This window comes from Musa acuminata, chromosome BXJ3-4 (assembly GCF_036884655.1).
Source record: "Musa acuminata AAA Group cultivar baxijiao chromosome BXJ3-4, Cavendish_Baxijiao_AAA, whole genome shotgun sequence".
NCBI lineage: Eukaryota > Viridiplantae > Streptophyta > Magnoliopsida > Zingiberales > Musaceae > Musa > Musa acuminata.
Genome location: NC_088352.1, coordinates 42772774 through 42798140, shown reverse-complemented (window position 1 = coordinate 42798140; position 25367 = coordinate 42772774). Strand labels below are relative to the sequence as shown.

Genomic DNA, 25367 nt, shown 5'->3' with positions numbered 1-25367 from the left:
TGGTTATTTCATTCAAAATTTAAAAATAATTGAAAAAATAAATTAATTATTTAGGTCCATTTCCAAGGAAAATATTTTCTTTTTGAGTTTTTTTTCTTTCAACGGTACCACTTTTCATAATTCTTAAACAATCACCCCTATTTCTAATATTCCAAAAAATGTCCTTTCAAAAAGTTATCATTTTTTCCACCCAAATTCAAAAAAAAAAATCGTCAATTATTCACAATGTTTTGTAGATTATTTTTTATCCACAAAATATAAAACCACTGTATAGTATTTTTAAAATATTTTATAGTACTTTTAAAATAGTCTTGTAGTGTTTTTATCAAAAATAATATTATAAGACTAGTTTAAAAATATTAAATAATATTTTTCACATAATTTTTTAAATGAAAACACTATATAGGGTTTTTGAAACAAAAACATTGTGTAATGTTTTTGAAATAAAAATACTGTGAACAGTTGATGGAAAAACCTTTTGGATTTGGATGGAAAATACATAATAGCTTTTGGGGGATCTTTTTTGAGATTTTTGAAATAAGGATGACTGTTTGAAAATTATGAAAAGGGATAACAGTTTTTAAAAACAACCTAAAAGTGAATGTTTTCTGAATTAATTTAATCAGTTTTTAAAAAATGTTTTTAACCGAGCAATGATCGAGACTATGACGGATCCCGTCCAAAATATTCCTTCAGTGGCGACGTCCATGTCCCACATCACTGCCGTCCGTTACTGTACTCCAATCATCACATGCGATTACGAACGTGCGATCATAAGTGGACTCGTAGAATTATTGTAGAGGAGCCTAATTTGTCACCTTGCAAGTTGTAATATGAGCGTGTCGGCTCTCATTTCTCGCAATCTAAGAGAGGGGGAGAGGGAGACAGGGAGAGGAGTTCTCCGCTTCTCTTCTCGGATCTCTCTTTTTATCGGTTTGGTGCTGAGGTGAATGGGTTCGACGGAGATCGCCCGTCCCGATGTTCCATCTTTCTACGAGACCGAGATCAGCTGGGACAAGTAAAGCGTCTCGTCCTCTCTCTATGTTTCCTTTCAAGATTCGTGCATTATTGGTACTCTTGAACATTGCGTCTGATTCTTCCTTTAATTCTTGGAAATGTGGGTAAGTCAATTCTGGTTGTTGTTCTTGTTCGTCTTTACGCGCGCAGGATTGGCTTTTTTATGACGTTCTTGGATTTTAGCTAGCATTAACTCGAGGCTTACTTATCAAGATTTGATGTTTCTTTCGAGTTTTGACCTTTTTAGGTGTTCCTGGACATTGCCTACCGTTAACTCGACGATTTCTTATCTGTTGGGTCAACGCTCGTTGCTTGTACTCAAGTTGTCGGTATGTCAATCTGGTTGTTCGTTCTTGTTGTTGTTCAGGTTTTACTCTCTTTCAGGATTGTTATATTTGGTGTTCTTGATATTTCCAATTGTTGATTCGAGGATTACTTGTCTCTATTATGTCGGTGGTTGCTTTTTTGTCGAATTCCACCTCAAGATTTGACTATCAATTCGAGAATTTCTTGGCTGTGCTGGTTCAACTTGTTGTTTCATCTGAATCATTAGTTTCCTTGAAATTGTGGGTATGTATATTTCGGTCGTTGTTGTTGTTGTTCGGTTTTTTCTCTCTTTCAAGATTTGATATTTTAGATGTGCTTGGATATTGCTAAAGATTAATTAGAGGTTTGCTTGTGTCTTTTGTGCTGATACTCGCTAGCTCATTAAATTCTTCCTCAAATAGTGGATTTTTCTATTTGAGTTAGTCTCAATGAGATGTTATGGATTCAGATTTTTCTCTTTCGTGCTTTATGCCAGCAGGTGGTTTTGCTCTATGGTGAAAATAGTTTTCCAGATTCTAATTGAAATTTCAAGGTAATATAAATCGAGAATGTATTGATTGTTCATTAACGCCCCACTTATGGAGATTTTATATGGAATTCTTAGATTGAATTAATGTATTCGATGCCATTTGCACTTTTGGGTTCTTCAGGTGTCATTCACTTTTTTTTCCACCTTTTATTTCGCTTTGTCATTAGATTTTTTTTATATTCATTTTCATGTTACTTATATGGAGCAAAACCATTGGATATTTCTGTTATTGGTTATTTCTGTCTCTATGAGAGAATTAGGAATATCACAAAAAACATAGCTTGATGTTGCAAAGAAAGATGATTTTGTTGTCTTAAGCATATATGTCAATCTATCAACTAGAGCTCTTCTCTGTTAGATGCACATTTTGACCTTGTCAAATCAAACAATACCACAACGTTCTGGGGAGAAAAAAGGGCTTCAAAAATGGTCTAGGCTAGGCTGTGTTGAAGCTGAGCTTTCAGATTACCATCCACCATCTGCTTCATGCTCTTAAGATTTCAATTTTAGCTTATCACCAGTTACCAATACCAAAGATTTGATCATCTGAGTTCCTTTCTGTAGGGCCTTATTATAAAACTTTACAATCTTATAGTGATGCATATTATATAACTAACGAGGGATGTTTTTATGTTAAGGAAACAAATTGTGAATAAATTTCTTATGTCAACCATGAGTGTTTTTCCTGTTCTCTGTGAAAATTCTTTCAGAATTTGTGTGGTAGTTAAATTCTATGAATTTTCACTGAGCTTCCATTAAAATTATTTGGTTAGTTTTATTTTAAATTGGTTTCCAGAAACATTTCATGCAATGGAACAATTTTCAAAGTATGTCTTGGTGTGGTATTCAAATATATTCAATAACACAACACTGTGCCTTGGTTGGTGTTTCATATCCAAGTTGGTATTTAGTAAGAGTTACTCTTCCTAACTTTTCTGAGTGATATGCTGGCTATTTGACAACTGTCTTGGTCTTTGCTTTATAGTTAACTATGATAGTGCCTTTTTGCATTACTACTTAGAACTTTTTGGACTCTTTTCATTAAATTGAAAAGAGAACTTAAATTTGTTAAGGAAAACTAACATTTTTGTTCCTTCAAATAGGTTACCATGAATCATCTATTCCATTATTCATTAAACCAAGGTAGCTAAGTTTGGAGCTATTCCTGCCATCGATGATTCGTATGGAGATCTCAGTGTTGTCATTGCTTTTCTTCCCCTATCCCCTCTTCTCCAGCATTGCAATTGGAACCTAATTTTGCCACTAGTTTCAGTGGATTTTAGTACTACACCCTTAATTTAGATTGCATGCTTATGCTTTTTTGTCTCTGTTCCTAATTGTGTTTTCATCAATCTAGGTGCTTATCATTTTTTTCGTACTGTATCCTGCAGGCTTGACAAAACCAAGTTCTATGTTCTAGGAGCTGGAATTTTCAGTGGTGTTACTCTGGCACTATATCCACTCTCTGTCATAAAGACTAGGATGCAGGTTGCTTCAAAGGATGCTGTGCAGAAGAATGTATTTTCGGCTTTCAGAAATATTGTAAAGGTTGATGGCATCCCTGGTCTTTACAGGGGTTTCGGCACAGTTATAACTGGAGCTGTTCCTGCCAGGATTGTTTTCCTCACTTCTTTGGAAATGACGAAAGAGGCTTCATTAAAGCTGGTGGAACCATTTAAACTTTCTGAACCAGTTCAAGCTGCCATAGCAAATGGCATTGCTGGCATGTCAGGATCTCTATGCTCCCAGGCTGTGTTTGTTCCTCTTGATGTGGTATGAAGTTGGTTTTCAACAATTTCTTATGATATGTCAATTTCCAGAACTCCAGCAACATTTGCTTTTCTGCTTTGCTCAAGAAATATGGTTTTATTTCACAAGATGGCTTGCCCATAATTTTCTTTTGACTAAAAGTTATCTATGCATTTATTCTCTTTGAAAATAAATGAGTTGCTAGTCAAAGTAAATTATTCGTCTCATTAACAGAGCCCATAAATGGGCCAAGATCCTGAGAAATTCCTGAAGGTGTTTTTGGAGGATATAGCAATTCATATACTAATTAAATTTATAGCCTATTCTTGATGTGAACTAATTGTGGTATGCCGATTTCTCTCACTCAAACCGTCGATTTCTTGTATCCACACACTATTATAATTATCACATGGATTACCTGGTCCTCTCACAGATTACCTGGATCTCTCACAGATAACCTGGAGTTTGGAGGTGCTTCGCTCCAATATGTCACTGCTAATCCCTGTCAGACCAGAGGCTCATTGGGAGGCATGAGAGCTCCCAACATGGTCAACATATGACAGACAGCTGATACTCTGACACCATAGTGGTCACAGTTTGAGCCTATAAATCACATGTGCCAAATCCTCAAAAAGGAGTATCCAGATTATGCCTTTTTAGGCTAGTGACATATAATACTCACTAAAGCTATAGTCCACAATCAGTGTGGAGTTTGTTGATGCATCACATTTCAAGTCAAGATTGAATCTCTTAGAACTGAACCCTTCAGTGTTTCTCAAATATCTTTCAGTGCCTTGCATTCCACTAAAAAAAGTTCATGATAAGAAACCAATATAAAGGGTAGGTCAGTTGCTGAGGCTCCTATCAATACAAGGTCTGGAGAGAGTTAATCTATATACTTGACTTAAATAGGTCGCAAAAGCACAACCTAATTGTGATGCCAAGAGTTGGTAGTACAGTCAGAAGAATTAGCATTTATAGAGGTTGTGGTGACTTACTTTTTTGGTTTTTGGTCACTCATTGTCATAATTTTTTTTTTTCCAAAAGAAGAGAGTAAACTATATTAACAAGCTAAGCATAATGAATACAACCAAGCCTGTTCGCGTCACAGTGAACCAAAAAAGCTAAGTTGAAAGGTAAACCTCCTTCCCAGAAAAACATCAGAAGAAGCTTTTCTAGCAAAAATAGCATTGTCATAAATTTTTACAACTACATTTTGTTTCAATCAGGAATTAGATATTCAGAACTGCTTTCTGTTGAAATGTCTATATATACAAGTAAAATTTTCTGATGATCACATAGGACCATATTGGTTGCAGTTGTCATTCTCATTGTGGTTTATTTCTATCGGTTGCACAGTTCAGAATAATCAACATCAGACATATAGGTCTCACCATCTCAGTACCTCTAGAAGGTGCTCTAATCTAGTTACAACTAGGTGCTTTGAATTGATGGTTTGATCCATTTTGAAGCCTGGAGCTATCCTTTATTTTTCATCTTTTATTATTATCATATCCACATATTCTACTCAGCTATGACAAGGTGTTTTTCTACTAGGTTAGCCAAAAGTTGATGGTACAAGGGTACTCTGGTTTTGCAAAGTATAATGGTGGATTTGACGTTGTTCATAGAATTATCAAGTCTGATGGAGTCTGGGGACTATACAGAGGATTTGGCCTGTCTGTTATGACATATCCTCCTTCTAGTGCTGTATGGTGGGCAAGTTACGGATCCAGCCAACATATTATCTGGAAGTAAGTTGCTGTCTTTCCTGTCAGCTCTAAAGCTAAATCTTATGTTGAAGAACATGCATATGATGATGTACACTACTTGATTTGATAATTATTCATATATTATGTCTTGCTTTCATGCTTAGATATCTCCCATCGACTGTAAATGGAAATGCTCTCGATTATGTTTCATCAAATATAGAACATTCAGTCATTTTTGCAGGTCATGTCTAATGCTTTTGGGCACTAGAAACGGGACTCTGTATTTTGGTCAATAATACCTTTTGTGCATTTTGTGTTAGAACTTATCCTGATCATTATCTTTTTTATTCATGTTCTGAGAGAAACTTGCTCTATTTGACCACCTCATAATGCAAATATATAGACTCGTGGTTTTACATTGCTATTAGACATCAACAGAACATGTTTAGGCTATTTGCTGATGGTATTGCCTTCTGTCTCATAATCATTGTCATAATATATAAGTGAGGGTTATCCATCCATATGGAATTCTTGTCCATTTGATGGTTCACATGACTTGGTAGATTATCTAGAGTGGATCATTGTAGCTCATTAAAGCCTGAGTATTTTGTTCACATTTTAACCATGGAATATTGATTTTTTCCTTGTGTAAAAGAAGCTAAGAAAGTAGTGTTCATTGATGTGTTTATATACATATACATTTATGTATGTGTATATATATACACATATGTACGTATGTATGTTTGTATGTATATATAGTTATATACACACACACATATACATTCACAGACACGCAAGCATATATTTTTGTCATGATTTTTACTTCATACTTATGTGCACTTTTCATGAATCATGTACATGTATTTTACTGGTCTCTGTGTGCAGGCTCCTAGGTTGTGGAAATGAGAAGAAAAATGTTTCTAGTCAGTGGAATATAGTCTGTGCTCAAGCAGCCAGTGGTGTTGTAGCAGGTGCTGTGACATCGTGTGTCACAACCCCTCTTGACACAATTAAGACTCGATTGCAGGTACCATCTTCATCTTTACTCTGTTTTCAGTTGTGATTTCTGCCTAAGTTTCGTCTCTACAGTCTTACAATATAGCCTGCTTCTGATTGCATATTGATTTTAGCAATTCGGAATACGTTCATTGTTGGAATATATTTTAATGTATACTTCAGAAGTAAGCTCAAAGCAAAGGAGTGAAAAATGCTTTATAAACTTCACTGCTAATATAGAGGTAAGATTGCTCAAAAGAGAGAGAGAGAGAGAGAGAGAGAGAGAGAGAGAGAGAGAGAGAGAGGTAAGAAACCTTGAATTTTTTAACTCCAATTAATTATCTATTAGTATGTAATATTTCATGTATAATTCAGTCTATGCTATTAAAAAATGTCTGTATTGATTGTCACTGACAAGAAACTTGCTGAAAATGAGCAGCAAAGAGAGGTTGAATTTTTTGCATCTGATGGATGAGTATGTGCTTAGGTTAACAAAATGTAACAAAGCCAAAATACTTATATAAGTGATGTAGAAAGTAGGATAATGCTGATGAAGCTCCCCGTTCCCACTTAATCCTACAAGTTTGCAACTGATGTTTATTTTTGGAGCCATAAAATATGAGTAAACATATGTCATTTGTTACTTAGTCCTCCACTTGATGATTGAGGACTTCAAGTATATTTTTGCATTATGTTAGTTCTTATCGGAGGATGTGCACATATTGTTTCTTAAATAGTTGTTATGGAAGTCGATAAAACAAGGAATATGCTTTACTAATATCATACTCCAAATAATGTGAATTGTACAAATATCAGACACAACATCGGCACCTACCTGAACATGTTGATACAAATCAATACCTTTTCCAAACACACCATTTAGTAGACCCTACTAATTCATCAGAATCAATTAAATGCACATCAGCTTATTCAACAGCGCCATGAGGTCTACCAACATCATGTGACATGGTGCTGATAGGTGCCCTGACACCCAATCCCATTCAATGTAATTTTAGGATAATAGGCTGTCTCTAAGATGATATATGATGTACTGCAATTGTCAGCTTCACTCATTATCATATGTTGTTTTTATTTAGATGATATGTATGATATATCAAATGTTATATATATACACATATATACATATACATATATACACACACACATACACAGATATATATATATATATATATAGAACCTCCAAAATAAGTGAGTTTTGTTTGAGTTTAAATATAGATCCTTGCGGAATTTAAAAACTTACATACATGACATCATGGTTAGTCCACATTAGTTAATTATCATTTGATTGTCAATTAAATCTCTAAATGACAATAATGCCTTTTAAGAAATTATTATGATTATAAGAATATCCAGAGCATCATTCTCTCCGGTCCACAAGAATGTGTGGGATCTGGAACTATTGCGTGCAACCTGAGTGTTCTAAATGGATGTTAATGGTAAGGATATATGCGAATGACCTTAATATTTGGGAAGGTTTTATATGCTATGCCAAAATCTGCAAGGGAAACTATGATATTTACAAACTTTGAAATGATAGATTTGTGAAAACCCCTACAATATAAAACCATCAAGAACTGAAACTATGTTAGATTCGTGAAAACCCCTGCAAACTATGATATTTAACTTTTGGCTGAGGATGCATGCTCGAGTAAATGTATAAATGTGGATATAGAAGTGGGCTAATGAATTCTTCTTATTCTAGCATACACTGCTTTCGGAACCTGTCTCATTCTGTTACTAATATTTTCTTCACAAGCAATTAATTATGCGCATGCCTGTTTCTATAAATACATGTTTGACTAGGAAGAAATGTACACCCAATGCAAGTATGGTTTGTGAAACAAGGCAGTTTACATTGGTTTTCCTCTATTTTTTTGTCCCATGTTTAGCTTTTGATTAATTCTAATGAAAATATTTTGATTCTTTGGAGGTCATGGACACTACCGAGAAACGAGATGTAGGACAAGTTATGAAAAGATTGATTGCTGAAGATGGATGGAGAGGGTTATACAGAGGATTAGGCCCAAGGTTTGCGAGCATGTCGGCATGGGGCACAACAATGATTGTGGCATACGAATATTTGAGTAAGAAGATTCTTCCTTCTTCATGTATGATTGATTACTGTGTGTCGCTCGATGCCTTCGAGTAGTTTAGGAGCATACATTTTATCCGTAGGTCCATTTTTCATGAACGAAACTAACTTTTTCTAGCCATGTAGAACATGATCACCCTGAACCTGTACATCGCCGGCATCTTCATGCATTCATTCATTTATTCCAATATGAGAATGCACAGCAATTTTTTTTCCCTCTTCCAAGCCAAAAAAAGATTATATATTGCTTTTCCAAGCGAAAAAAAAAGATTCTTCATTTAACACTTTGACTACAGTTTCATTATTGGACTCAATCTTCTCTCCTCATAGAATGCTCAATAAATTTTGATCTCCTCACAGCATTTAAGGTATTTAGCAAATTCTTTGCATATGTTCACGAACTGACAAGGTTGTAGAGATTCTTTGTTCAACACTCTTGACTACAGATTCAGCATCTCTCTCTCTCTCTCAGGCATGGCTGTGATTTCATGTTTTTGCAACAAAAGATTTCATGAAGAGTGGGCATATTGTATGTGCCCGTGATGTTCTTCTTCTACTTATCCCATCCCTTTGTGGTGTTTCAGAGAGGCTTTGTGCTGTAAGTGAAAGAGATTTGAGCGGTTGACTTCAGCAATAACAGTATTGAATTCACGCAAGAGAGATGGAGATCGGCGATGAAGCAGCTGACTCCCATCGCCCGCAGATGACTCGTTAATCGACACCTGGCGATCCCTTCTTCTGCCTGTATTACTAACAGTTTATGACTAAGATGGAACACAAATACAACAAAAGAATGCATCATTCCGTCGGCACACATTTATGTTGGATTGCATGATTGGTATGGTGAAATGTCCCCATTTCATTGCAAAGGAGAACATAACAAAGAAACAAGAGCATAAATTATCTCAATAGGAGGACGACAAATAGATGTCTGACTAAGTCATGTGATTTCATAGGACTTTGTTGCTAAAAAAAACAAAAGGTGAGATTTGGGTCACAAGTTATCCTAAACCACGAAGAAAAAAGAGATCCACATCTTGTGGAGGAACATGCAAGTGAATCACAAATTATGTAGAAGCTGTTTTGCGGAGATACTAACACGAGTTGACAGTAGTAGTATGATCCAGTTGTGAGACTTAGATCTACAGATCGCAGCTCCTGCCAGATCAAAATGGTTATAAAGAAAAATTAACACCTTTAACACAATGAGGTTTTCTTACATGAATAAAGATGATTTCGGTCTTCGGTGAGCCATATTTCCATCAACCACTACTGCATCATCAGGGCTTCATGAAGAACAACCATCTGCACAGTAAACCCAGAATTCCTTAATAAGCCAAGACTTCCAAGACTAACTGGATTCACTGAAAAGGAACATGGTGCTGGAGATCAAAACATCATATCAGGAGAACCAAGTATGCAAGATGTAACGTATTATCGTAACCGTGCTTTCCTCCCTTTGATAATCTACATCTGCAGGAAGAACAAACTGGTCTGAATCTATTTTCTAAATTATTCAGTCTAATTGACAAATTTTTGTCTTGAGATTTGCTAAGAGAAACAGCCACCTATTTGCCCATTGCAAAGTTGCATATCGGATAGTAGTTCCTGCACCATTGCTCTTTACTTGCAAACCACATTAAACATCTCTCTGTTTAATAGTAACTATTAACTATGTGGACACCCATCTAATGCTATCAAGTATGGAAAGAGAAACTCGCAATATGGCTTGTTTGTTTATTAATGACCTCCAACAGTACTATAGTTAATTCTAGGATGTTGGATGGGAGGTAAATGCACAGTTGCAGGAAAAATAAACAAGATTTATAGGTTTGCAAGGTAACAAGGCTAAATGCATCCATAAACAAGATTTATAGGGTATACACACACTGTAAACTTGCAAGAATAACAAACAAAAATGAAACTTTGCAAGGATGCATTTATAAAACATCCACTGCAGGAATTGGCTAAACAAATCTCATTCTACCTTGTGCCGAAAGCTGACTGTTTTAGTATCTCCGTCCACCTTCTTGGGCACCAGGCTTTCACCATTTCTCTTCTCAATTTCAGTCCAATCATCTAAATCCACTCCTGTTTAGCTTCAATTATGTGCAATGAGAAAACATATTAAGATACAACAGTTACGGTGAAGAGGTTCTTAAGAATTCTAACATGATATGGGAATAGAAAATATAAGTTTCTGTTTACTGTCTCATCTTTATATTTAATTAGACCAACAGACTCCTCGGCCATGACAATGACATACTAGAAAGTAATAAGCGACTAGCAAGAATCTTTTTCTCTCCCTTTTTAAACATGCTCAAGTATCAATTAGACTATTGAAATCAAAATTGTCAATGTTGGTTCACACATTAGCAGTACCAGCTGATATTGAAGATCATAACCTATGTAATGATTGCCAATAAACTCATTACGATGCACCCCTATGGTCCAGAGGCATAGAATTGAGTCACAACCTGAATCAATCAAACATAAACTGATCAGGTCTGATAAGTGCTTAGTAATGCATTCCAGGAGATGTTCCATAATATGATTTACAAGTTTTAGGAAAATTAAGAAGTTAGAAATCGAAAAGAGTGAAAAAGGATAAGCGCTTGACAAAAAACTTTGATTTAAGATCAAAATATCATGTACAGGTTATGATAAAGTTGCAGAATATATGTGCAGTTAGCTTCCAAAAAGCCTAAACATGTTACTTCCATTTCAGATAGCATGTTCATCTTTGTAAATGAAGAACAGTAATGGTGGCTGTTGATTTTATGAATGTCATGCCAGGGGAGGAAAGAATTTTTGCATCAAAAGACATATTTTCTTTTAACTATATCAGATAGTTAATGAAAGTGATAAAATTTTATAGAAACTAACAATTTACAAAAGCAATAGTCAAATGCCACAGTAATATTCAGAAAAACAATAAACTGAAACTTATGCAATGGTATATGCACAGGAGACAATAAACTGATAAAGACAATTGAAGATAAAAAGTTGTGGTTTGTGTGTAAGATAGGCAGCACATATATTAGATAAAAGGGCAAAATTTAATTAAAACAAACATTTTTGCAGATATCTCCATCATTATATCTATTTATAGTACTTTTAAATGAGATGACGACAGCATTTCATCAATTTTTATAAAAATAATTGAAAAACTGACTGATATAGCTTTTTGTCTGGTAAATAGAGAAAAGAAAAAGAAACATACTTGGACAAAACTCCAAGGAGTTGCACCCTTAAAATAGTTCCATTATTTCTGCACGGGGAGGGTTCATGAGTAATGTATCACATCACCTGCTATCAAATTTTAGACAACTCTTTTACAATCGGCTAGCAAACAAGTAGAAATGGTGAAAAAAAAATCCAGGCAACATACGAGGCATGACCTCCCATTTTTTGCAGGATTTGGCTTTGACGTAGAGGGTGCAAATAAAAATATAGCCTAATCTTAAAGGAGCACATTAAACTGAAAAAAAAAAGCCTGCATGAATCAAAAAACAGAAACATAAAGGACTACAATTTTTAGTAAGTCAGAGCAAGGGATCAACAAAATCAATCTCAAACACATCTCAAAAGGCGATCGTTATATTTTATGCAAAATTCTTCATCAGTTTCAACTTCATACTCTGCCTATAAGATGTTTAATGCAGAATGTACCAGTTCTTCAAATTTTATAGAAGAAGCACGAGTTGTAATCATCTAGCTTGATTACTAGAAGATCTAAAAATATTTTCTTCATTTTTTATTCTAACAAAGTCTATTATCATGTACATATTATTCCTGCACTTTCAAAAGAAGAGCTATATAAATGAGGGATAAACACTCTTTCACTTAAAAGTATACTATCTCTAAGCACATAAAGTTTGGGGGCAGGAACTTTTTCAAGTTTATTCTATGCAACACCTGGCTGCTCCATTTCCTAGTAATGGCAAATGTAACAGCAGAGCACAGCACAGATGAATATTAGCAACTGAAAAAGGATATTTTATGGTACAGATAAAGTAGGTAAAATGAAAAAAAAAAAGAAAAAAAAAAAAGATGAAGAATATGTAGCATGATACCTCTCAACGTGAATATGTCAACCAAGCCCAAAATGTGGAGGTTGGAGTTCCTTTAACAGTTTAACAACTTGCTTCATTGTGGGCCTAATAGAAAGTGAATCAACAGTACACTTGACACCCAAGTGTAAAGTCTCCACTAAATCATCATGTGGAGCCACATCCCACAGCCCATCAGTGAAAAATTCACGAGCCCGGCCTTTTTGCAGCAGCATGCATGCCCAAGTAACTATGTTGAAACCATTCCCATATGGAGAGAAGGATGGATCCAGTGCTTTCTTGTCTGAAATTAATTCCAAAAGCACCACACCGTAGCTATATACATCTGCTTTATCAGAAACACGACATGTCATGGCATACTCAGGAGCGACATAACCAAATGTCCCAGCCACACCAGTGGTTGCATGGGTCTCAGAATTCCCTAGAAGCCTAGCCAATCCAAAATCAGAGAGATAGGCATTGAATTCATTGTCCAATAATATATTGCTAGGCTTAACATCCCGGTGGAGGATACGGGGAACACATTGTTCATGCAGATAAGCAAGTGCACATGCAATGTCTAGAGCAATCTTGTGAAGCATCCTCCAATCCACAGGTCTTCTCGACCTTTCTTGTATAAATCTCTCCAAATTACCTCCTGGAAGATAATTATATATCAGAAACATCTCAGAGTCACTAACATGGTAACCTATTAAAGTCACGAGATTAGGATGCCGCCATCTTCCAAGTGTCTTGATCTCTGCATGGAACTGCTGAACACCTTGGAACCTTCCTACTGCAAGTCTCTTTATAGCCACCAGCACACCTGGTGAAATCTCAGCCTTGTATGTGGCCCCAAAGCCTCCACTTCCAATGCAGTTGCTCGCATTAAAACCCCCGGTGGCTCGTGCAACACTCTCATAAGTCAGTGGAACCCCAATATCAACAAAAATTGCCACTTCTTTTCTTCCAGATGACCTAACAGAGGACCTAGGTGCACACTTCCTTGTGTAAATATAGAGGACTATCAAAGATAGGAGGACTGATACTATGGCGGCTGCTGAAGCAATTGAAGCAATTTCAATAGAACTAAAGCCACTATTGCCGCTATCATTTGGAGTGCTACCTGGTGGTGAGTCAGTATATGCTTGCGGGTTCTGGCTACTCCCTTGCAGATCAGATGATGGAACAGAGAGAGAGTATGTATGACAGGGCTGGAGTAAAGGGTTCCCAAAGACACTGTCACATCTCAGTGTACTGGCATTCAAAGGCAATGGTCCAGACAAATTGTTGACTGAAATGTTGAACTTAATGAGTGATGTCTTATTAGCAAGAGCAGAAGGAATACTCCCAGAGAGCTTGTTGTCGTTGAGTAAAAGAGCAGTGAGATTAGTCATCTTCACGAGATCACTAGGAATATAACCAGTGAGGGAATTTGATGAGAGATCCAGAACCTTGAGAGATTGCAACTGATCCATGCCAAAAGGAATGTGACCACTTAAATTGTTACTCGCTAATGAGAGATAAGTCAAGCTTTTTAACTGCTTAATACTGTCAGGTATCTTGCCCTGCAGCCAATTCCTACTCATATCCAGATTAACAAGCTTCCACAATAACCCAAAACTAGCTGGGATTGTTCCTGAAATCTGATTATTAGATACATCCAGAACAACAAGAGAACTGCACACTGCACCTACTTCTGATGACACCACCCCATGTACCATGTTGTTGCTTAAGTCCATGATCAGACGGTTCACTTTGTTGCACTTCTCTAAAATTAAAGCATTCAGTGATCCAAAGAGATGGTTCCCATTAGCTATAAATGCATAAACAGTCTGGTTACCATACCTATGAGAGGCCAATGGTAAAAAAGGCAGAGTACCTTTAAAATCATTCTTTCCAAAATTATGATATATAAGAAATTCACCATCAGTTTCAAGAATAGGGAAGTCAACTCCTGTGCGACTCTTATAAGCAAAGAATGAAGTGTAAGCTAAGGACATGTCATCTAACGGGAACTGAGATGAAGGGCATTCTTTGTAAGTAAACCTTGGGATCGAGGCAGACAATCGATTCCAACTGATATCAAAGACGTCCATACAAGGCACGGGAAGCTCCTTGTCAAGCCAACCCGTCAAGCTGTTTGAGCTCAGATTAAGAAACCTAAGATTTTTGCACTGGCCGAACACTTTAGGTATCTGTCCTGTGAAAAGATTCTGGCCCAAATTAAGCATTTCTAAGCTCTCACAGGTACCCCAATTTCCAGGAATCTCACCTTGAAACATTGCCCTTGGGGCCCAAAGCACCCTAAGCTTCGGCAGAGCAGTGATGTTTTCAGAAAGTCTACCTTGGAAATAATTGAATTCATCCATATCAACAGAATTAGAAGCTGCTTCCTGCAGCACCGGTTCATATAGATTCAGAAGAACAATGACGGATAATTCTAAGCAGTTCCCTAGCTCCGCAGGTACGGTTCCGCTCAGACTGTTCCTTGACACATCCATAACTTGCAGCTTGTTCAATCGCCCAAGATCAGAAGGAATATATCCATCCAAAAGGTTGGAAAACAGCAACAGAACTTGCAGCTCAGTGCAGCTGCCTAAATTGGACGGAATGCTTCCGACCAATAGATTTCCAGCCAAGTCAAGTATCTGGAGACTCCGGCACCCGTATCCAATCTCATCAGGAATCGACCCACCAAGCCGATTAAAAGAGAGATACAGCTCTCTAAGTTTACATAAGCCACCAAGAAATTTCGGAATCGTTCCATTGATCTCGTTGCCAGAGAGGTCTAGGGTTTCTAAGTCGATACATCTCGAGAGCGAGGGCCGGATCTCACCTTCGATCGAATTGGAAGCCAGATTTAGCACACGCAACCAGCGAGGGAGACGCGAGGGCAGGCTACCCGAAATCGAGTTACCTTCGAGATCAAGCACTTGCAGATTCTCCAACCCCCAGATCCCGACCGGGATCTCGCCATCAAAGCCATGGAACGGCAAAGAGAGCACCCTGAGCTCGGAGAGGCTCCCGACAGCGGCGCTCAGCCTTCCAGCTAGCCTCCGACCAGGGTCACCGCAGCTCCGCCGATACGGGCCAAATCGAGCGCAGGGGAGCGGAAAGGATCCGCCTTTCGCGGAGATGTTGACGGACACGACCCGGTACCGGCCGTCGCACGCGACGCCGGGCCAGAAGCAGTGGTCCACGGAGCTATTCCAGCCATGGAGTAGCTCGGCGGGGTCGGCCGAGACGGAGCGCTTGAACTGAAGAAGCGCGGATCTCTCCGCCTCACGGGCGTCCAGCTCGGCGCCGCAGCCGCGGAAGTAGATCACGGCCAAGAGCAGGAAGACGAAGGAAGAGGCGAGGGTTCCGGCGTGGATTCTCCGGCGGAGGTTCATCGGCGCTGGCCGGCCGGCAACACGTCGGAAACCTTAGAGAGCGGATAAGTAGGCCGTCGAGTTCGCACAGAACCCCAGCGCTAATCTTACATGGAAAAAGGAGTGGCAAAAGGAGGACGAGGACGAGGGCTTGACGAAGAACAAGGCGAGATTTTTACTCTCTCTCTCTCTCTCTCTCTCGCTTCGATTTTTGAATAGGATAAGAAGCTGCGTCTTCCACTATATCGATCGGATGCGACCCGCTTGATCACGTGACGTGGTGAAGAATGAGCGGTGGAAACCCGTGTTGGCGTCTGAGTGGTAAGCGGGACCCAATAATAATATCCAACCAAAATAATAATAATAATAATAATTCATCCGATGCATATTTATTTATCAAAAAATTATGAAATTGAATTTTCAGGATAACTTTCAGCAATAGTTTTGTTAATAATTAGTTATAATTGACATCAGAAATTATAATTTGTGTAGTACAATAAGCTAATGATGATTCTTTCGCCACAAATATATATATATATATATATATATATATATATATATATATATATATAAAATGTCAAAACATATATTATCTATTTAATATGGTGTTTCTAGGTATATCCAATGTGTCTCAGGACTTCATAAACATATATTTATTGGATCACCCTCTCTTCCAAATTTATTTCTTGTATTACCTAATCAACTATTTTTCACTAGGATTAATCAATCACGATGGACGGTGAGATTTCACTAATCTCTTGTTTGTGTAGATATCATAACATAAATATAAATGTTAAAAGGAAGGGTTTTTAATATAAGTATTTTTTTACAAATATTTATATCATGGGTCAATTTTAATTTTTAAATGAACCTAAATATAGGAGGATTATTTTATGCGATTAACAATCGGTATAGAATTACATCACATCTCATAAACATAAATCTTGATCGAATTGTATACAGATGATCTTGATCTAGCCAAAAACAAGCAATAAATATCTAGTTTGGTCTTGCAAGAACTCCTTTACAGTGTCAATATCAACACCATTATTTTCTCTTTAATAGTGCCCATACTGTGTGTCCCACCGTTTTTTTTTTATTTTTCATTTTTTTTCAAGAAATGTTAACATTGCTCTTCTATATCCAATGAATTATATAAAAAATATAACATTGCTCTTAATTTTTAAAAATATATAATAATTAAATTATTTAATTTTTTTAATACGAAATTCTCCTTAGATATCACAGTAAATTATCTCAAAATACTCAGAACACCAAGAGAGAGATATATATATATAATCATTTTTATACCAATATATCAGTAGTGGAATTTCAAAGAAACAGTCTTTAATTTATATAGATGAGAATCATACTTTGAGGAAAAGACAACCTATGGTGATAACATTCAGTATTAAAAAAATCTTCACATTCTCATTTATAAGTAACGTTCATAGTCGGATTGATTTTTGATTCAATCCCACGTATAAGTGAACAGATACCTCTAAATATATGTAAGTGTCAATGCTAAAAATAAAAGAGATAAAAAAAATGATCTACCTCAAAAGATTTGATTTTTATATTCTTTATTTGTAACTTCATGATTAATCTTATATCAAAAATGAATAAGATTAAAATCGACTTGTAAAAATATGATAAGTTTAATAAGTATATTAATATGAAATTTAACTTAAATATTTTGAATAATGGTTTATATCAAACGAAGTTGAAACAATTAACGTATTAAACTTAGGTCGTGATATAAGTTACTTAGCCATCATCCTGCTAAAGTTTGATCTTTGTTGTGTTAGATTGCTATCAAACGTTTAAGTATGAGAGATTATAATATCTTGATTAGTTTTTAATCGAAAAATATATAAGATTAAGATTAACTTATAAGAATATGATCGATCATACTATTATTAATTTTAATATAAAATAAAATTAACTTATAAAGAATGAATTAAACTGAAAATGATAGGGTTGGTTAGCTTATCATGCTCACATACTGACATTTATTAAAACATCTCGATTTGTCTAGACATGTTCCTCAACTTAAATGATCCAAATCTCTCTGCACCTTTATGCTTAATGATAAGGGTTGCATATGAATTTATTGTGTCTTTCATATAACTAGAATATTACTGCCACGTGTGAGAGGCACCACTCCAGTTCAGCCATTGAGCAGAGTGAGAGAGAGAGAGAGAGAGAAAGAAGCACAAATGGTTATTAGCATGAATGTTTCACTACTGATGTCAGCCAATCAAACAGTGACTAGAGCATGAGCAGGTGCTGACGTAAGAAAGAAAAGGCAACAAATTAGATAATAAGAGTTATGCTGCTAAATTCTTCTTGAATGTTTTGATATTAAACGCAGGATATATTTCTTGAATGATTTCATATCAAACATTGCTTTTGTTCTAATGCTGTGTCATACAACAGGGAAGTTTCAATAGGGAGATGTTCTAAACTGGAGAAAGAACTGTAAGGTGATACGGCAATCCTTTTCTTCGCAATCGGTGGGACCGTCGCTGTCTCCAATTACATGGCAGGTAATCCAGTGGGTATCGGAGAAATGGGTGTGTGGGAGATATTCCTTTTGACAGAGAGGTAAGTCAAGGTCTAAGTCAACGTTCCCGCGGGCATCGCGACCACCACCAAACCCCCAAACCGGACGTTACGATCCAACCATGTCGTGCTCATCAACGCCCATCAAGCATCCAACGGCTCTCCGCGCGCTAATGGCACCGAAAGCGCGTTTTGACCCGTCGATCCGACGGTCGGATTTTGGCGTTCGTCTTCCTTTTTGCCCCGTTCTTTCATCTCCAACTGCGTCGCTCATTGAACACCGACCTTTCATTTCGTCACCAAGAGATATGGGCCCCATTGCTCTATCCAGTCAAGAAATAAGTAGAACATAGGGTCACGAATGTGCTACAGTAGGCCAAGTGATGATCTTTTTCTTTTGTCCTCTTTCGCCACTTCGTTCCAGAGGTCGTGACGGGTCGTGACAGCAGCGCACGCCGAAGAAAAAATTAGAGGCTAAGGGAAGAGAAGGGAAAGAAGAGACGAGAGACGCAGCCGCTTGGAACTTTGGGAAACTTCTGTTCACCTTCTTCATTTGCCTCAAATCCTCTCTGAGATCTCCATCAGATTTCTCGGACACAAAGTTCTGTCTTTGAGTCCTTGGATTTTTGGACCCCTCCCCCCACCCCCCCTTCCAATCCCGTTCGTCGACCTATCCTCCTCATCTAGTCAAGATCTTTAAGTCGAGTGTCTTCCTCTTCCGGTCTTCTTGTTGGATTGACTTGCCGTTTTGGTGGTGCTGCTTGTCAGAGCTGATCTCCGCTTCAGGAAGGAAGGAGGAGAGACAGGAACGGGGTTTTCTCGCTTTGAAATTCCAAAGGTGAGATTTTGAGTGGGAAATCTGCAGTTTGATTCCGTCTCTTGTTTGTTCCTTTTGTTTTGCTAATCTTCAATTCCATGACTAGTTTTGTGGCTTTTATCCGAGTCTTCCATATATTTGATCGAACTTCAAAGAGAACAATAAAGAATGGGGATCTAAGCTCATTGAACCCTTATTCATCTGTCCATTTTAGCTACTAGGATTTCCTTCCTAGCATACAGTCTGTTGCAGTTAGGATTGGATACCGTCTTTAGTTGATTTCTCGAGAACTTCCTAGTCATCTGACTTGTTCTTTTGCGCTTTATATACTGTTAGATATGCAGGGAACTCTACGATCGACATCACATGCACAATAGAAGAACAAAAAGAAAAATCCCAGATTTTTACTAAAATTTTTTTATCGTTGTACGAAGATTGATGCGCGAAACCGTAAAATCGAAAACCGTGCATACACGAGAGATATGTTTTACCTAGAGAGATCGTATGTCTCTGAAATCCTATAAATATATGAGAGAGGATGAAAGAGATCAATTATCATCCTCTCTAGCGGTGATCCACACGATAGGAGCTACGAAGATGCTCCTCGAATCGTTACCTAAATCTCCACACACCTCAAATAAGGGTTGTTGGTTGAGGAGGAGAAAGGGAGAGGAGAATAGGAGGTGATAGTAAAAAAGGTCTAGCCTCTGACCCTTTGGTTTCCTCATATTTATAGATGTCTCTTATCAACTTAACCCTAATGTATCATGTCATATTAGGTACTGAATCTTTATCCAAATATCTAATATTCTTAGATTAGTGGATCTCTACCCAATAATCTCTCATTGACTTTTATTAGATCTCATCCATAGGTTCCAATAACTTATTGGATATCCAATAATTCATGGGCTTATTAGATATCCAATAAGATAGGGGCTCTAGCAGATATCTCATATTCGAATTTCTACTCACCGCAACACCTATCATATGTGTGTGACCCTCTAGGCCCAACATCAAGTTAGCCGTGAGTCATACATGTTAGAACTCTTTCTGGCTCAGTGAATTATTATCTCTATAACAATTCACTCGACTCATCGACTGCGGACGTACTAGGCTACTACGTCGTAATCCCTGGGCCACAACGCCGCAGTCCCCAAACCTTTCTGTCTTCAGTTACTATGTATATATAGTTTCTCATCCATCTAATGTCCCAAAGATCGTATATCGGGCATGGTGTTGCTAGGCGCATACAATTTTTACTCGAGTATCGCTTTAATCGGATTCTCCCGAAGAACTCTTTCACTCTCAATCCAAATGACCCTGGCCAAGGATTTGTCTAAGCAAGAACATATGAGATATTCCTCTCATGACACCGAGAGTGGATGATCCTCTATCGACACTCAATAGCCCTCGTAAGGTTGGTTGTCACTCCTGATGATCGGCTATGCTAGATCTGGAACTTTCAAACTTGTAAGTTTGGTATCAAAGAGTGGAGTACTCATACAGAATATCCTTGGTGTCTCGAGTCTTAGGACTAGATACACCACTAGGACGACAGAATCGTTGTCTGATAATGAGGCATCATCGATCATCTAACATTCCATGAGCGGATCAATCAATGAACTCATTCTCTTATAAGCACATGTACTGTATCCCTAGTGTCCCACACGAGCACCTATGAAATCAACCGCCTCCATCATATAGACGGATATATAGTTCACCAGTCTGTCCGGTTATCTCGATGTCCATCTCAAATAACATATGATTGAGATTATTTAGGACCTGCGTTTAAAGGTGAATCGGTCTCATTATCGTGATCTCATCACGATTCGATTCTCATCGCATATATTCATGGACATCACAATATATATATACAACAAATAATATAAAGTGAGAAAATACCATAATAATAATAAACAAAAAGAGCGCATACCATGTCACACGTGTCATCACTCACGTGATTGGCTTGCAGGGCACCTTTGACTAGCAAGATATTGTTGCCCTCCATTTTTGTGTATCAATGGTTTTGACCACTGCCCAAGTTATCTGTTAAAGACATTAATTCTTGTGCCGGTTCTTCTATCTTTTTCCCCTATTGGTAGATCATTTGGGCAATTTTCTCATTTTCTGTTTGTTGTGCCATTCTTTCTTGTTGATTTGTGCAAATAATACCTTAGTTTTGTGCATCACTGATACAGAGAAGCGTGAAGAGAAGTTTGGGGGGTTACCCACCCGGTTACCCAAGGGTGGGCTTTTGTGTTGTTGTAACCCTGCGTGTTCATGTTATTGTGGTGAAGTAGTGGGATCGTATCAAAATCATTCTATGGCAGGGTGTGTGTCTGTTGGAGCTGCTCAGGTGGAAGGAAGGCATGTTGTGATGCAGGAAGAGACTGTAAACCTTACTGATGAGATGGCAGAAATGATTGCAGATCTTGGTATCCAGTACTCGAACTTGACAATTGCAGAAGAAGTAGGAATCTGTGACATTGAAGAGCAGTTGAAGGAATTGGAGAAGAAGATCCTCAGATGGGATGCTGATAAGTCGATGATATGCTTACAGGATGTGACTGAAGTTCGGGAACTTGGTGAAGTACTCGGACTACTGTATTCGAGCAACAAAGATGAAAAACATTATGAACTCCTGAAGTTTGCTAAAAGCATTCTTCAGATGGCTATGGAAATGCTCGAGGATGAGTTGGTTGAGCTTCTCAGACAATGTTGCCAACCTGTGGAGCCTGACATCACATCATTTCATTCTGCAGAAGATGACAATGTGGACAATTTCTCAAGCAGCTCTTTTGACGACGAATCTGTTGGGGGCATATCTCATGGTGATACCATCAGAGAGTCGGAGAATGATGTTACCAGTTCAATCCAGCATGGTCTAGTTTCTAATATCATCTCCATTTCAAATTTAATGTTCCTATCCAATTATGACAAGGAATGTTGTCAGGCCTATATAGCAGTCAGAAAGGAAGCACTTGAGGAGTACCTCTCAGTTCTCCAAATAGACAAATTTAGCATCAGCGAAGTGTTCAAAATGGAGTGGAAGCAATTGAATCACATGATAAATAAATGGAAACAAGCAATGTGTGCATTCATTCAGGACTTTCTTGCCAGGGAAAGACACCTCTGTAATCTTGTCTTTGGGAAGCTTCCAAGATCAGCAAGGGAATCTTGCTTTGTCGAGATCTCAAAGAGTTCGATTCTTCAACTTCTCGGCATTGCTATGGCCATAGCCATTGCACCTCCGAAGCCAGAAAGGCTATTTCAGATACTTAATACCTATGAGGTTTTGAATGATCTTCTTGTGCGCATGGAGCATTTCTTCCCAGAAGACTATGGATCTTGCGTGCTAACTGAATGCGATGAAGTTTTGCTGAGGTTGAAGGAATCTGTGAGTGGGACCATAGAGGAGTTCAAAAATAATATTCAATCAAATAGATCATCCACTGCATTTGCAGGAGGCGGAGTCCATCATCTTACAAAGTATGTCATGAACTACATCAAAGCGCTTTCCGCTTACAGTGAGACCCTTGGTCTGATTCTTGAGGACCAACAAGGTGCCGACCAATCTTCATCTACAGAAGATGGTGGTAGAAAGACTTCTTTGGATCAGTCCCCTCTGTCTTGGCATCTGAAGTCACTGACCACAATTTTGGAAACAAATCTTGATCATAAATCACAACTTTACAATGATGTTTCTCTGCGAAATATTTTTATGATGAACAACATCTGTTACATGGTTGACAAAGTTAAACTTTCTAACCTCAGAAACTTCTTTGGTGATGAATGGATTCGTGTGCACATCAGGAAGTTCCATGTGCATGAACAGAAATACGAGAGAGCCTCATGGACTTCTGTTCTCTCTTTCCTGAGGGCAGAGGGGCTTCACAAGCCAGGTTGTAGCATTCCTTCCTTGACAGTTCTTAAGGACAGGTTCAGAGGCTTCAACCATGCATTTGAAGAGGTTTATAAGGCTCAGACAGCATGGTTTGTTCCTAATGATGGACTCCGAGAAGATCTGAGGATTTCCGTATCTGCCCAGTTGATACAAGCGTACCGAATATTTGAAGGTAGGTATGCTAGCCATCTGGATGGTGAGAGACATCGAGAAAGGTACATCAAATACTCCCCAGATGACTTAGAGGAATACTTGCTAGATCTTTTTGAAGGGTCCCCAAAATCTTTGCAGAGTCAACGAAGAAGGTGATATCCGGACAGTTTCACAATTGCCGCCACTTTCTGTTCAGTCTTCTAGATTGTTGACAAAGTACTTGTATACAAAAATGCCTCTGGTGCTCCAGTGTTCATTGCTGATTCTTACGGTATATATTATCACATTCTTAGGAATTTGGATCTTCCTGATTCTTTTCTCCTTTTAGATGTAAATATATGTTGGTTCATAACTTTACAAGATCAATTACTTTTATAGAGATAAATTCTCAAGTTATACATCACTGACACAGAATCATTATGCAGCAATTCTTTTGTTTATTCAATCAGTCTTTCGAGTCGTTCATGTAGAAGCGACAGGTGTGTCTATCATCAACACATCGTGTTAACCTGCCGTTAGTTTGTAATGATATCTCATTACTAATGCCTGGTTTTGGAGATCCAACTATAGTTCAGAGTTTGGGCAAATCATTCAATGTTTTATTAGTTACTGACATCCTATTCTAATCTTCTACCAGATTGCCTTCTCGTTTCATCAAACATCATAAAGGTTCCTACAGCATCTTCTTTCATTTCCTGTTCCTCCCACACCAGTTTTCTGTGAGATGGATTTGGTTGATACTATTATCTACATCCTTGCTGCTTAAAAGGTAGGTGCAAGGCATTTGCAAACATAGGATACATTGTGCTTTTACATCATCTGCTTGATTTGACTATTTTTCCACTGTCCATCAGACTAGTTTGCTCGAGGAAGATTATGCTTATATAACTTAGCAGGACCTAATGATCTCGAATAGTGCTTTCATAATAGGGAATTAGGAAGGAAGATGTCACAATGTCTGTAGGGTTTAGGTTTATTAGAACAGACATTTGTTACCAGTTTTTGTATATTACAGTTGTTATTACATCTTTATACCAACACTAACATGATGGTGTATATTAGCAGCAATTGTCTAAGAATCAAATCTGGACTCTGAACTTTGAGAGGACTCTGAACATTTATGATTTTTTAGGATGACACTGAGAATGATGATTTCCACGGATATAGTTATAACCAAGATCAAACACAATCTGCATGTGAGATCTTCTTGATTGACTTGTGATACTTCCACCAGTCTCAAGGGTGTATGATCCGGTTCTCAATCTGAACTCTGATTGACTACAAGAGAGAAAGGAATCACAAGTTTCATTTTGTTATCACATTAACACATCAAATGAAGATATTGAAGCCATTGTCTCCTGGAAACCAACAAGGAAATGCTGATATTTCAGAGATTTGTGAAGGGAAAACAAAATCAAGAGTACATTTCTGTGCTGCATGTTAATTTCTTAAATCTAGTTCTTACAGCTAATCACTTTCCATAAGTGAAATGACCTCATCTTTGAGTAGAATCTACAAGAGCTGCAGCACTTGCATGCTCATTCATCCACATGAGATGCTCCAGTAGTGTCTCATTTGGCAACTTTATATATCAGTATCTCCACATGTATCAACCACATGTTACGGTATTAGGCAACCACAAGGCCTTCAACAGTACTATTACAAGGTTCAGCCAACATGAGAGCTCAAGAAGAAGAACATCCAATTGGAGAAGTCATGTTCAGAAGTTTAAATGCATTACTAAAAGCATACTTTGATATTACTGACACATTAAGCAAGGTGTCATCCAAGCAATCTACTTCATTTTTACATTTTGGCTAGCATCAACTTGCAGATATAGCAAGATGAAAGAATACACTCTGAATGGTTTGAGTGTTAAAATTGGAGATGACGGAGTCATCAGATGATTCCTTGAGTGCCTGGCATCTTCATCAAGAACTTACTAGCTGAATGCTTGAATTTGAAGTGACTATGAATCCTCGACACAGAGAAATTAAACCTATTGAAAACAAAGAAAAATGTACGATTAGACTGCAAATGCAGGAGTACAAAGAACACC

The 25367-nt window shown here is 37.6% G+C and overlaps 3 protein-coding genes across 28 annotated transcripts; 2 read left to right on the top strand and 1 right to left on the bottom strand.

The window, feature by feature from the left end:
- Positions 1–850: 850 nt before the first annotated feature.
- LOC135636537 (uncharacterized) lies at positions 851–9263 on the top strand. 8 transcript variants are annotated; one of them, XM_065148280.1, is made up of 8 exons: positions 851–1018; positions 1265–1346; positions 1823–1876; positions 3265–3646; positions 5180–5376; positions 6220–6361; positions 8282–8435; positions 9028–9263. In XM_065148280.1, the coding sequence occupies exons 1-8, from the start codon at positions 979–981 to the stop codon at positions 9066–9068; spliced, it is 1092 nt and encodes a 363-aa protein (XP_065004352.1). In that variant the 5' UTR covers positions 851–978; the 3' UTR covers positions 9069–9263. The 8 variants fall into 8 exon arrangements, with proteins under 8 accessions (XP_065004352.1, XP_065004351.1, XP_065004357.1 ...); XM_065148279.1 differs by having other exon boundaries at positions 1820–1876; XM_065148287.1 differs by having other exon boundaries at positions 860–1121; positions 1820–1876.
- On the bottom strand, positions 8704–16079 carry LOC103982905 (LRR receptor-like serine/threonine-protein kinase RPK2). Of its 18 annotated transcripts, XM_065148260.1 has the most exons (6): positions 12520–16079; positions 11667–11752; positions 10431–10920; positions 9664–9748; positions 9543–9601; positions 8704–9185 (listed from the first exon to the last, which is right to left on the bottom strand). In XM_065148260.1, the coding sequence occupies exon 1, from the start codon at positions 15888–15890 to the stop codon at positions 12537–12539; it is 3354 nt and encodes a 1117-aa protein (XP_065004332.1). In that variant the 5' UTR covers positions 15891–16079; the 3' UTR covers positions 8704–9185; positions 9543–9601; positions 9664–9748; positions 10431–10920; positions 11667–11752; positions 12520–12536. The 18 variants fall into 18 exon arrangements, with proteins under 18 accessions (XP_065004332.1, XP_065004328.1, XP_065004335.1 ...); XM_065148256.1 differs by having other exon boundaries at positions 9543–9748; XM_065148263.1 differs by lacking the exon at positions 9543–9601.
- Positions 16080–18886: 2807 nt separating this feature from the next.
- LOC135636535 (exocyst complex component EXO70E2-like) lies at positions 18887–23711 on the top strand. 2 transcript variants are annotated; one of them, XM_065148277.1, is made up of 2 exons: positions 18887–19272; positions 21429–23711. In XM_065148277.1, the coding sequence occupies exon 2, from the start codon at positions 21575–21577 to the stop codon at positions 23462–23464; it is 1890 nt and encodes a 629-aa protein (XP_065004349.1). In that variant the 5' UTR covers positions 18887–19272; positions 21429–21574; the 3' UTR covers positions 23465–23711. The 2 variants fall into 2 exon arrangements, with proteins under 2 accessions (XP_065004349.1, XP_065004348.1); XM_065148276.1 differs by having other exon boundaries at positions 18888–19272; positions 21450–23711.
- Positions 23712–25367: the final 1656 nt, after the last annotated feature.